The following is an 11,650-nucleotide window of genomic DNA, read 5'->3' as shown; positions in this document are numbered from 1 at the left end:
TCATATAAATTGTTTAATTATCCTAAAATTGTGAGATGTTGTTGGTCAACCACTAAGTCATGGCTGACCCTTTGCGACCTCATGGACTGCAACATGCCTGGCTTCCCTGTCCTTCACTATCTCCCAGAGTTTGCTCAAATTCATGTCCATTAACATGTCCATATGCACTGTTATTAGCCTCATTTTCCGATGCAGAAACCGTAAAACAAAGAACTTAAATGACTTATCCAGAGTCACACAACTAAGAGGTGTTTTCTTCACCAAACTAGAATTCGGTAAGTTACACAACATCCGTGGTTTTCATGGTTTAAAAAAAAAAAAAGCCAAGATTATTTACCTAAGAGAAGGGTAATGTTTGCTTTTACTAAGTAAAATAAAAGGAAAATGTATTAATATATCCTTTTCCCCATCCGGTACACTTGGTTTTTCAGTTTTTGTTCAGGATTGAAGAGATTGAAGGGAGTCAACAAACTGATGTTTATAAACACGTGGACGTCATTACATACTGCGGTTTGGATAAAGCACAAGTAATCCTAGGAAACTACAGAGCACAGGCTTAGCCCTCTATTGATCTGGACATTCTGGAACCGGGCAATTGTGAAACTCCCAGTAACCATGAAGACACTCTCCCGTTAGCAATCCTACTCGGGATTTCATGACAAGGGGTCCCACCCTCAGCCCTGGGTCCCAACACCTCTTGAAGTGCTCAACCTTCTCAGCTAAACCTAGTCTTAAGACCTAGATGCTTCAGATTCGAAACATTTCTCCGGTTAGGTCCTCTCTAGCCCGGGCCCGTCTCTATGGTATCTTGTGTGGGGCGCTCTAGCCTGCGCAGATTAAGTCGTCGCGGCGGCCCGGATAGGCTACTGGAGGCTCCAGAGGTCGTCTCGCTGGTCGCGCGGTCGACCATGGAGACCCTGCGCAAGTTGCTGCTCGCCGGCGCAATGCTGGGCGCCGGGGCTGGCGTGGGCACCGCGCTTTTTGCCCTTGTGACCCCGGGTGAGGAGCGGAAGCAGGCGATGCTGAAGGTGGGAGCAGTTGGGGAGGCAGAGGTGGGGTGGGCGGGCGGAGAACCCCGGGCTGGTGGCCGGGGCTGCGAACCACTCTTTCTGCCTGCAGGAGATGCCGGAGCAGGACCCGCAGCGCAGGGACGAGGCGGCCAGGACCAAAGAGTTGCTGCTGGCCACTCTGCAGGAAGCAGCGGCCACGCAAGAGAACGTCGCTTGGAGAAAGAACTGGATGAGTGGCGGCGGCGGCGGGAGGTCAGCCTGAGACAGAACCTGCTCCCCTGGGCACCGGGACTTACGCTGCAGCGCAGGCGCCCAAGCCGCCCTGACTCCTCCGTAGGCCGGCGGGGAGTCCAGACCCGGATGCCAAGCGCAGGCATCTCCGCGACTTGGGGAGCTGCCGCCGGGTGAGCGCGGTCTCTTCCAAAGCTTGCAAGGACTACGTTTTAACGTCCACATCGCGGGCTGTGGCTAACTGAAGGAACCAATAAATCATGTTCCTCCATCCAGAGAGTGAGCCCTGCGGTTGGACGCCCATAAAAGCCAAGTGTTCTGCGGGTAGGTGCTGCGGCCTGGCTGGAGTGCGGCTGCCGGCTGCCGGCTGCCACGCCCGCCCTATGTGAGGCTGAAGCCCAATCGGCACAGCGACGACATTTTCAAAACACAAGTCAGATCTGTGGTTTGTGTGAGTGGATAACCAAATGATGTTCTTGAAATTATACGTAGCCTGGAAACTCTTGTGCAATAAACACCCATAGAAGACACTTTGGGTTCCTGTCTTTCGAATGAGGTTGAAGAGGGGCTTCTAGCAATTAACATATGCCATGATGCCTTCTGTGGCCTTAAGTTTTGGAGGCCACTGTGGTACTAGTAAAACGGAGTGTACTTTGAGACAGATCTTGTTTCAACTCCTGTATGTTACAGAACCTCTCTGAGCCTCAGTCCTCCTGTTCCCGTGTGTGCTAAGTCACTTCAGTCCTGTCCGACTTTGCGACCCTATGGACTGTAGCCCTCCAGCTGTCCACAGGGTTCTCCAGACAAGAATACTGGAGTGAGTTGCCATTTCCTTCTCTGGGGGATCCTCCCCACCCAGGGACCGAACCAGCGTCTCTTACATCTCCTGCATTGGTGCGGAGGGAGGGATGGGGGGGGTGTTTTTTACCCCTAGGGCCACTTGGGAAGTCCTGATCATAAAGGTGACAATTATCTTGAGAGTTGTGGTCAGAAGGTGAACTTAGGAATGTAAGTGCCAGGCACAGGACAGCCTCTCACTAAATGCACTGGGGCTTTCCTCCCATAAGGCGTTCATTGCAGTCGTTTTCAGTCTGAATGTGGTCATAGAATCTATTGGAGATGCCACTGATGGGATGAGCTAAAGCTGTCAGTGGGGTGGCAGCCCCACAGCCAAGTCAATAAGTTCACTCTCCTTTTTATTTTTCCATCCTGTGGTTCTAAACTATTGCAACAGTGGGGGCGCAGGGGAGGCTGTTTTCATTAAAGCTGGACACTACATAAAGCATAAAGCTTGCTAACACTGAGGTCTGTTCCCATGTATGAGCAGTGGTGCAGTTTTGTGCTTCTAGATTGTGAAATCATAAACACATTTGTCATGTGTGATCTTTTAAATTTAGTTGTGGCCTCTTTCCTAGCCAGGGTATGAGAGGAAGGAGGCAGCTGCTTGAGGGAGCACGGAGATGAGGTGAGCAGCAACAGCAGGAGAGGCTAGAATGCAGGAGCTTGGCATTGGCAGTTCAGATCCTGAGCCTGAAAGTCAGGCTCCTCAGGAGTGTGTTCAGGTTCTACTACTTGCTGCCTGTGTCAGTTTGAACATGTCATGCGCTTTCACGTCCAGTCTCTAAAATGGAATAACTGTACCCACTGCTAGATAATAGTGCTTTCATATCTCAGTTAATACACAGTACATATTAAGCACTCAATACTTTTTATGAATGGCCACATTTTAAAAACTACTCTTTTAGTAGCTAGTAACTGGGGACTTGTTAGGTGTCATGCACTGTGCTAAAGCATTACGTAACCCCCACAACCCCAAATAACAGGTACTATTATCTAGGTTTTACTAAAGAAGAAACTAGACTTAAGAAGTCAAGGCACATAGCTAGTAAAGATTTCAAGCTTAGGTACTGTCTTACTCATAGAGCAAAAAATGCTATCCAATGTACGCCCCACTTTAACCTCCCAGACAACTAATCAGGCCTGGAGATTAGAAACAAGTCTCCCATGGAAATTTAAGATAAAGCATAGTGTCTATTCTGAAAGCCTTCCTTGTCTCTCCCAGCCATTCAGGAAGGAGTCAGGCACATACAGAACTCAGGAGAGTCTATTTATTAAGAAGGCAATGTCAGTGCTTTATCAAAGATGAAGAGAGGTCAAAGAGGGATGGTGGGATAAAGGCCTCTCAGCCGGGACATTTCTTGGCCACAATGAGGACAGCAGAAGGCACAAGTCCTGAAGATGGAAGAAAACAGATTTGAACCCAAAGATATCTGCTTCCCCCCACTGCCCCACATTCTGCCCTCACACCATCTCTATACAAAGTCCCTTCTTTGCATCCCTTCTCCTCAAGCATCCGCTATCCCCCAAGTCCTGGTTTCAGATCCCACGTGTCATACCCAGCTCCTGCAGAGGCCGCTCCATGTCAGCCTCTGAGAAGGCCCGCCGGGGGAAGCCACTGAGCAACTGCACAGGGTCCTGGCCCCCGCCTAGCTCCTCCCCACGGTGGAGCTCCACGTAGAGCCTCACAGCTGCCAGCTGTTCCCGTGCCCGGAACGTCTGGGTCAGTGAGGTCCCATCTGGCAGCCTGACCTAAAGGGCAAGAAAAGATACAGTATTGTGAATATCGTTAACTGAGTGAGGTGTGCAAGTAAGAAAAAAGAGCAAAGTTGGCTTCTTCCACTTAGAGAGACTGGACCAGGATAATTACTATTGAAAGCACCTAATGAACAACCACTTAGAATGTGCTTTACTCAGCAATGAAGAAAGAGACCCCTGGCTCCCTCACAATTTAACGAAAACATAATACAAAATTATATAAAACATCTGGATAGATATCACACATCATGCAAACAGCTGCATAATCTAAATGAAAACACTATGAACAAGTAAAAAGGCAACTGCTGAGTAAGAGAGAGGTATGGGTTTAAAGAAGACTGGGACAAGTGAAATTTGATATCTTCCCTCAGAGCAGAGGAGGTAGGATTTCAAAAGTCATTTACAAAGAAGGGAGAGGTTTGGCAAAGGAAAAGTAACTGAAAAAAGCTCTGGGCTGGGCTCGGTTGGGTGCCCTGTAAGCCAACAAAGGGTCCCAGGAGCAAGACTGGAATCCGAATCAGTACCTGTATGCGACACTGGTCATACTCCCGCTTTGTGGGAGGCTCCCGGCTGGGAGAGGAGGGAACAGGGCCTGGCTCTGTTGCTGGTGGGGATGGCTGAGAACCCACGTTACCACCATACTAGAAGACAAAGTTCAATAATCAGGCACTAAGCCAATCCTCGCCCTCTGAAGCTAGAAAAGGGGATTTACTGGCCCCTCCACTAAACCATCCTGGATTTCCACCCAATTACCTACCTTCTTGGCTCTCTCTGCTTTGTCCCTTTCGATCTTTTCTCGGACTCTTTGTCTGGAATGCAGACAGGACACAAGGAGGTCAGACATTGACAAAGCAAATCTTGATTCCTTTGCCATGTCTTAGCCAACACTCCAATAATCCAGACCTGGCTTCTAACTCTTCAGCCTTTTCCCTCCTCCGCTCTTCAGCAGCCCGGCGCATCTCATCTTCCTGTAGCCTCTGTCGGGCAGCGGTCAACTCCTGCCCTTGTCTCCTGCGCTGCCGTTCCCGTTCCAATGCCTCCCGCTCCTCTCTTTCTTCACGCTCCCTCTGCTTTTGGGCCACCAGCTCCAACATCCTATGTTGCAGAAAGGAAACTATTCAAGAGACATGTATATAAATTGGGAAAGTGAGTTTATAACAAGGGACTCAGAAAACAAAATCCAGAAACACAGTCCCAAAACAGATACCAAAAAAACAAAGAAGGAAAGGGCCAAGAAAAAACAACGTGCGAAGTGAGAGTTCTTTGACCAGATTTGTGTAGTGGGGAGAGGTGGAAAGTGACTCTCAGAAACGTGAGCCTGTTCTTCCTACCTCTTCGTCTGTTCCTGTCTTTCCTCTTCAGTCAAAACAGGTTTGCCTTCTCCCACTGCAGACCCAGGTCCTACAAACAATCAATCAGTATTATTACCCTTTCATCCTCCTCCTCGGGCCCTCCTGAATAATCACACTGTTTTCCTCAGTCAGGACCTTTGGGGCCACCTTGCTCCGAGGGGGTGGGTTCCCGTCCCAGGACATGTCCAAGGGGGGTGGCTAGTGGCTCATCCACATCGGGGTCGTCTTCGTGCTCCATCAACCTGGCAGGGAATGTCAGGAGGGAGGTTAACGTTCAGGCTGCCCTCCCAGCAGTTCCCCGTCCCCTGCCACCGGTCTGAGCGCTCACCAGTCCATCGCAGCCTCGATGCCTTGGTTCCCTGTGAGGGCCAGAGCCTTCTCCCTGAGGGCAGAAACACCGTGAATAGCGCCCACGAGCCATGGCGACGATCAGGCTGGGGCGTAGAGCCTGAGGCCACACTGGGGTAAAGGCCTGGGCAGGTGCGCGACCCCCGCGGCCCTGGGTTAGGGGGCTCCCTTACGCGCGTCCCTTGGGGAAGCCCATCTCGATGAGACTCTCCAGAGCCGTCAGCTCAGCCATGACGCCGCCACCGCCGCTTCCGCGGGGACCTGGGGAAAGAGGGGAGCGAAGACGGCGAAGGGGGTCAGCGCGAGGCGCCTCCCACCAGCGCCCAACCTTGCCCGCGACCGCCCCAGCCGGGTGCTTGCTCACTCACCGGCTGCGGACCAGCCGCGGACACCTACGAGAAGAAAGCCTAGGCGAGACGGAAGTGCCCGAATCTGTTTGGGTCACGTGGGGGCGGGCGTGGACGGGTGCCGCCGAGTGCCAGAAACGCCGGCCTGGCGCTGCTGAGGGAACGCGAATGGGCGGTGCCTGGGAGTCACATTCTAGGAGGCAGCCAACACTCCCCTGCCCAAGTCCGGGCGCCCGCTGGTGCTAGAGAAAAAGAACGATGCTGTCCTGAAACCCATGGGCGAATGAAGACAGCTCCCCAGATGGCCCCTAAGCACACCGCAAGCAGTGTTTATCAGGAGCCTTAGAAATGTATGCACCCTTTGACCTATTCATCCTCTCCGGAGAATTGAGCCATCCTCCGCTCGACTGCCACAAGGGATCTTTGCAAAACGCAATAATTGATCTTGTCATCACCTCCTGGGTTAAGACTTCTCCATGATACCTCAGTCACCTAAATGGCTTCCTCCTACCGTGTCTTGTTAATTCTCCATCTATAAAGTGAGCATAACAACAGCACCAGCCTTAGGCTGGCAAGCTGCACTGGGTAAAGATAGTTAGCTCGGAGTTCATCTTTCACTGCTTGAGAGTAACTTGTGCAGATTGCAAAACAGACCCTTTCTTTCTTTTTTGGCAGCATGGCTTGTGGGATTTTAATTCCCGGACCAGAGATCAAATTTGCATTCCTGTGATGAAAGTGCCTCAGCTTAACTACTGAACCACGATGGAAGCTCATGCGGTTTGCTTTCTAAAGAAAGCGTGCTTTGACCACCACATCTCTCTCTCCCAGCACCACTATTTTCTCTATTAGTATTTGCCCCCCTGCTGTGTAGTCTTGTTGATTACTTAGCTTTCCACTGCTACCTAGGCTGTTAGGCCGCCTAAGTTAAAACTCACTTTTATTTTCCTTATTTGACCAAGCCATACAGGTTGTGAGATCTCAGTTCCCCACCAGGGAGCTAACCTGTGGCCCCTGAAGTGAAAGCACAGAGCCTTAACCACTGGACCACCAAGGAAGTCCCTAAAACTTATTTTTAAATGTTTATTAGAGGCAGACTAATAGTAAGTTACTAATATTGATAATAGATGCACTAGAGAATTTTATATGGTTAATTAATATTTAATCATCCCAATAATCCATATGAGTAGATACTATTCGTAGTCACAGGAAACAAACACAGAAAGGTGAGCTAATTTACCGAAGGTGACAGAGCTGGTAAAGTAGGAGAGCTAGGATTCAAACCCATGCAGTGTGTGATATCAAATGGCTAAGCTGTGCTGTCTCTCTGTAGTGGAGTCAAGAGCATCAGCTTTTGATGCAACTTGGGCTGAAATCCTGACTTGTAGCTTCAAAGTGTTTAAAACCTCAAGCTTGCTTCTCATTTGTGAAAAAGTGACACCATCTCTTGGAATGATTGTGATAGGAATTAAGTGAGAATGTATGTAAAGCGTGTCTTCATGGTTTTGTTGTTTTGTTTTTTTTTTGTATTTTTGGCTCTGCTGCACCAGGCATGTGGCATGTGGGATCTTAGTTCCCTGACCAGGGATCAAACCTGTGCTCCCTGTGGTGTAAGTGTAGGATCTTAATCCCTGGACTACTAGGGAAGTCTCTCAGTTCAGTTCAGTTCAGTCCCTCAGTCGTGTCTGACTATTTGCGACCCCATGAATCGCAGCACACCAGGCCTCCCTGTCCATCACCAACTCCCGGAGTTCACCCAGACTCACGTCCATCAAGTCAGTCATGCCATCCAGCCATCTCATCCTCTGTCGTCCCCTTCTCCTCCTGCCCCCAATCCCTCCCAGCATCAGAGTCTTTTCCAGTAAGTCAACTCTTCGCATGAGGTGGCCAAAGTACTGGAGTTTCAGCTTTAGCATCATTCCTTCCAAAGAACACCCAGGGCTGATCTCCTTCAGAATGGACTGATTGGATCTCCTTGCAGTCCAAGGGACTCTCAAGAGTTTTCTTTAGGCGGCCTAAACAGCCTAGGTAGCAGTGGAAAGCTAAGTAATCAACAAGACTACACAGCAGGGGGACAAATGCTTTGAACACCACAGTTCAAAGCATCAATTCTTTGGCACTCAGCCTTCTTCACAGTCCAACTCTCACATCCATACATGACCACTGGAAAAACCATAGCCTTGACTAGCCGGACCTTTGTTGGCAAAGTAATGTCTCTGCTTTTGAATGTGCTATCTAGGTTGGTCATAACTTTCCTTCCAAGGAGTAAGCGTCTTTTAATTTCATGGCTGCAGTCACCATCTGCAGTGACTTTGGAGCCCAAAAAAATAAAGTCTGACATTGTTTCCACTGTTTCCCCATCTATTTCCCATGAAGTGATGGGACCTGATGCCATGATCTTAGTTTTCTGAAAGTTGAGCTTTAAGCCAAAATTTTCACTCTCCACTTTCACTTTCATCAAGAGGCTTTTTAGTTCCTCTTCACTTTCTGCCATAAGAGTGGTGTCATCTGCATATCTGAGGTTATTGATATTTCTCCCGGCAATCTTGATTCCAGCTTGTGCTTCTTCCAGTCCAGCATTTCTCATGATGTACTCTGCATATAAGTTAAATAAACAGGGTGACAATATACAGCCTTGACGTACTCCTTTTCCTATTTGGAACCAGTCTGTTGTTCCATGTCCAGTTCTAACTGTTGCTTCCTGACCTGCATACAAATTTCTCAAGAGGCAGATCAGGTGGTCCGGTATTCCCATCTCTTTCAGAATTTTCCACAGTTTATTGTGATCCACACAATCAAAGGCTTTGGCATAATCAATAAAGCAGAAATAGATGTTTTTCTGGAACTGTCTTGCTTTTTCCATGATCCAGCAGATGTTGGCAATTTGATCTCTGGTTCCTCTGCCTTTTCTAAAACCAGCTTGAACATCAGGAAGTTCATGGTTCACATACTGCTGAAGCCTGGCTTGGAGAATTTTGAGCATTACTTTACTAGCGTGTGAGATGAGTGCATAAGTGAGTCTTTAATAATAAGATAGTAGGTAAGAAAAATTATGAAAAAAATGAGGGAGTAGACCCTCATTATTTGTATATGACTTGTTGGAAAAGACCCTGATGCTAGGAAAGATTGAAGGCAGGAGGAGAAGGGGATAACAGAGGATGAGATGGTTGGATGGCATCACTGACTTGATGGACATGAGTTTGTGTCAGCTCCAGGAGTTAGTAATGGACAGGGAAGCCTGGCGGGCTGCAGTCCATGGGGTTGCAAAGAGTCGGACATGACTGAGCGACTAAAATGAACTGAACTGAACTGAAATGCTGAGGAAATACAGGAATCAAACGTACACAAAGAATTTGTGGCAATGTGGTGAGTATATTCTAGATAGCAAATATATTCTAAATTTATTCTAGAGTTCCAATAAGAGAAAAATGACTAGGGATTTCCTGGTAGTCCAATGGTTAAGACTCTGTGCTCCCAATGCAGGGGGCATGGGTGTGATCCGTGGTCAGGAACTAAAATCCCACATACTGCAGAACATGGCCCCCTAAAAAAAAATAATATTTTTTTAAAAAAAGGATATCTTTTTTGATGTTAGTTCTAGAAGGTCTTGTAGCTCTTCATGCTGCTGCTACTGCTGCTAAGTCGCTTCAGTCGTGTCCGACTCTGTGCGACCCCATAGATGGCAGCCCACCAGGCTCCCTGTCCCTGGGATTCTCCAGGGAAGAACACTGGAGTAGGTTGCCATTTCCTTGTCGAGTGAATGAAAGTGAAAAGTGAAAGTGAAGTCAGTCGTATCTGACTCTTCTCGACCCCATGGACTGCAGCCCACCAGGCTCCTCCACCCATGGGATTTTCCAGGCAAGAGTACTGGAGTGGGGTGCCATTGCCTTCTCCGGTAGCTCTTCATAGAACCATTCAATTTCAGTTTCTTCGGCATTAGTGGTTAGGGCATAGACTTGGATTACTGTGATGTTGAATGGTTTGCCTTGGAAACAAACTGAGATCATTCTGTCATTTTTGAGATTGCACCCAGTACTGCATTTCAGATTCTTTTGTTGACTGTGAGGGCTATTCTATTTCTTCTAAAGTATCCTTGGCCACAATAGTACATCTAATGGTCATCTGAATTATATCCGCCCATTTCTGTCTATGTTAGTTCACTGATTCCTAAAATGTCGATGTTCACTCTTGCCATCTCCTACTTGACCATGTCCAATTTACCTTGATTCATGGACCTAACATTCCAGGTTCCTGTGCAATATTGTTCTTTACTGCATTGGACTTTACTTTCATGACCAGACACATCCACAACTAAGCGTTGTTTCTGCTTTTGCTCAACTCTCTTTCTGGAGCTATTTCTCCCCTCTTTCCCAGTAGCATATTGGACACCTACCAACCTGGGGGGCTCATCTTCCAGTGTCATATCTTTCTGTCTTTTCATACTGTTCATGGGGTTCTCAAGGAAAGAATACTGGAGTGGTGTGTCATTCCCATATCCTTTTCATCATAGGTTATTGGAATGCAAAAGTAAGAAGTCAAGAGATATTTGGAGGGACTTCCCTAGTGGTCCAGGGGCTGGGACTCCATGCATTCAATGCAAGGGGCCCAGGTTTGATCCCTGGTCAGGGAACTAGATCCCATATGCTACAACTACGACCCAGCACAGCCAAATAAAATAAATAAATGTTTTTTGTTTTTTTAAAAAGAGAGAGATACCTGGAGTAACAGGCAAGTTTGGTCTTGGAGTACAAAATGAAGCAGGGCAAAAGCTAACAGTTTTGTCAAAAGAACACACTGGTCATAGCAAACACCCTCTTCCAACAACACAAGAGACAACTTTACACAGGATCATCACCAGGTGGTCAGACTGAAATCAGACTGATTATATTCTTTGCAGTTGAAGATAGTGCAGCTCTATACAGTCAGCAAAAATAAGACTGGGAGCTGACCGTGACTCAGATCATGAGCTCCTTATTGCAAAATTCAGGTTTAAATTGAAGGAAGTAGAGAACACCACTAGACCATTCAGGTATGACTTAAGTCAAATCTCCTGATTATACAATGGAGCTGACAAATAGATTCAAGGCATTAGATATGGTAGACAGAGTGCCTGAAGAACTATGGACATTATACAGGAGGCAGTGATGAAGATCATCCCCAAGAAAAAGAAATGTGAAAAGGCAAAATGGTTGTCTGAGGAGGCCTTAAAAATACCTGAGAAAATAAGAGAAGTGAAAGGCAGAGGAGAAAAGGGAAGATATATCCATCTGAATGCAGAGTTCCAGAGAATAGTGAGAAGAGATAAGAAAACTTTCTTATGTGAACAGTGCAAAGTAATAAAGGAAAACAATAGAATGGGAAAGATTATAAATCTCTTCAAGAAAATTGGAGATACCAAGGGAACATTTCATGCAAGGATGGGCAAAATAAAGGACAGAAATGGCAAGGACCTAACAGAAGCAGAAGAGATTAAGAATGTATGCAAGAATACACAGAAGAACTATACAAAAAAGGTCTGAATGACCCAGATAAACATGATGGTGTGGTCACTCACCTAGATCCAAACATCCTAGAGTGTGAAGTCCAGTGGGCCTTAGGGAGATTACTATGAACAAAGCTAGTGAAGGTGACAGAATTCCAGCTGAGTTAAAATCCTAAAAGATGATGCTGTTAAAGTGCTGCACTCAATATGTTAACAAATTTGGGAAACTCAGAAGTGGCCACAGGACTGGAAAAGATCAGTTTTCATCCAATCCCAAAGAAAGGCAAT

The 11,650-nt window shown here is 47.3% G+C and overlaps 2 protein-coding genes across 3 annotated transcripts; one reads left to right on the top strand and one right to left on the bottom strand.

Moving 5' to 3' along the window:
- Positions 1-544: 544 nt before the first annotated feature.
- LOC129652430 (ubiquinol-cytochrome-c reductase complex assembly factor 3) lies at positions 545-1,771 on the top strand. Its single transcript, XM_055581071.1, has 2 exons — positions 545-1,028; positions 1,120-1,771. Exons 1-2 carry the CDS (start codon positions 801-803, stop codon positions 1,270-1,272), a joined length of 381 nt encoding a protein of 126 aa, XP_055437046.1. The 5' UTR covers positions 545-800; the 3' UTR covers positions 1,273-1,771.
- A 1,564-nt stretch (positions 1,772-3,335) lies between these two features.
- On the bottom strand, positions 3,336-5,989 carry UBXN1 (UBX domain protein 1). 2 transcript variants are annotated; one of them, XM_055581069.1, is made up of 10 exons: positions 5,905-5,989; positions 5,710-5,797; positions 5,517-5,570; positions 5,336-5,430; positions 5,168-5,237; positions 4,740-4,931; positions 4,594-4,645; positions 4,361-4,477; positions 3,638-3,830; positions 3,336-3,473 (listed from the first exon to the last, which is right to left on the bottom strand). In XM_055581069.1, the coding sequence occupies exons 2-10, from the start codon at positions 5,766-5,768 to the stop codon at positions 3,424-3,426; spliced, it is 882 nt and encodes a 293-aa protein (XP_055437044.1). In that variant the 5' UTR covers positions 5,769-5,797; positions 5,905-5,989; the 3' UTR covers positions 3,336-3,423. The 2 variants fall into 2 exon arrangements, with proteins under 2 accessions (XP_055437044.1, XP_055437043.1); XM_055581068.1 differs by having other exon boundaries at positions 5,324-5,430; positions 5,905-5,985.
- Between the last annotated feature and the right edge of the window lie 5,661 nt (positions 5,990-11,650).

Source organism: Bubalus kerabau, chromosome 5, assembly GCF_029407905.1.
Source record: "Bubalus kerabau isolate K-KA32 ecotype Philippines breed swamp buffalo chromosome 5, PCC_UOA_SB_1v2, whole genome shotgun sequence".
Lineage (NCBI taxonomy): Eukaryota > Metazoa > Chordata > Mammalia > Artiodactyla > Bovidae > Bubalus > Bubalus kerabau.
Note: the sequence above shows the minus strand (reverse complement) of the source record. Positions and strands in the feature narration are given on the sequence as shown.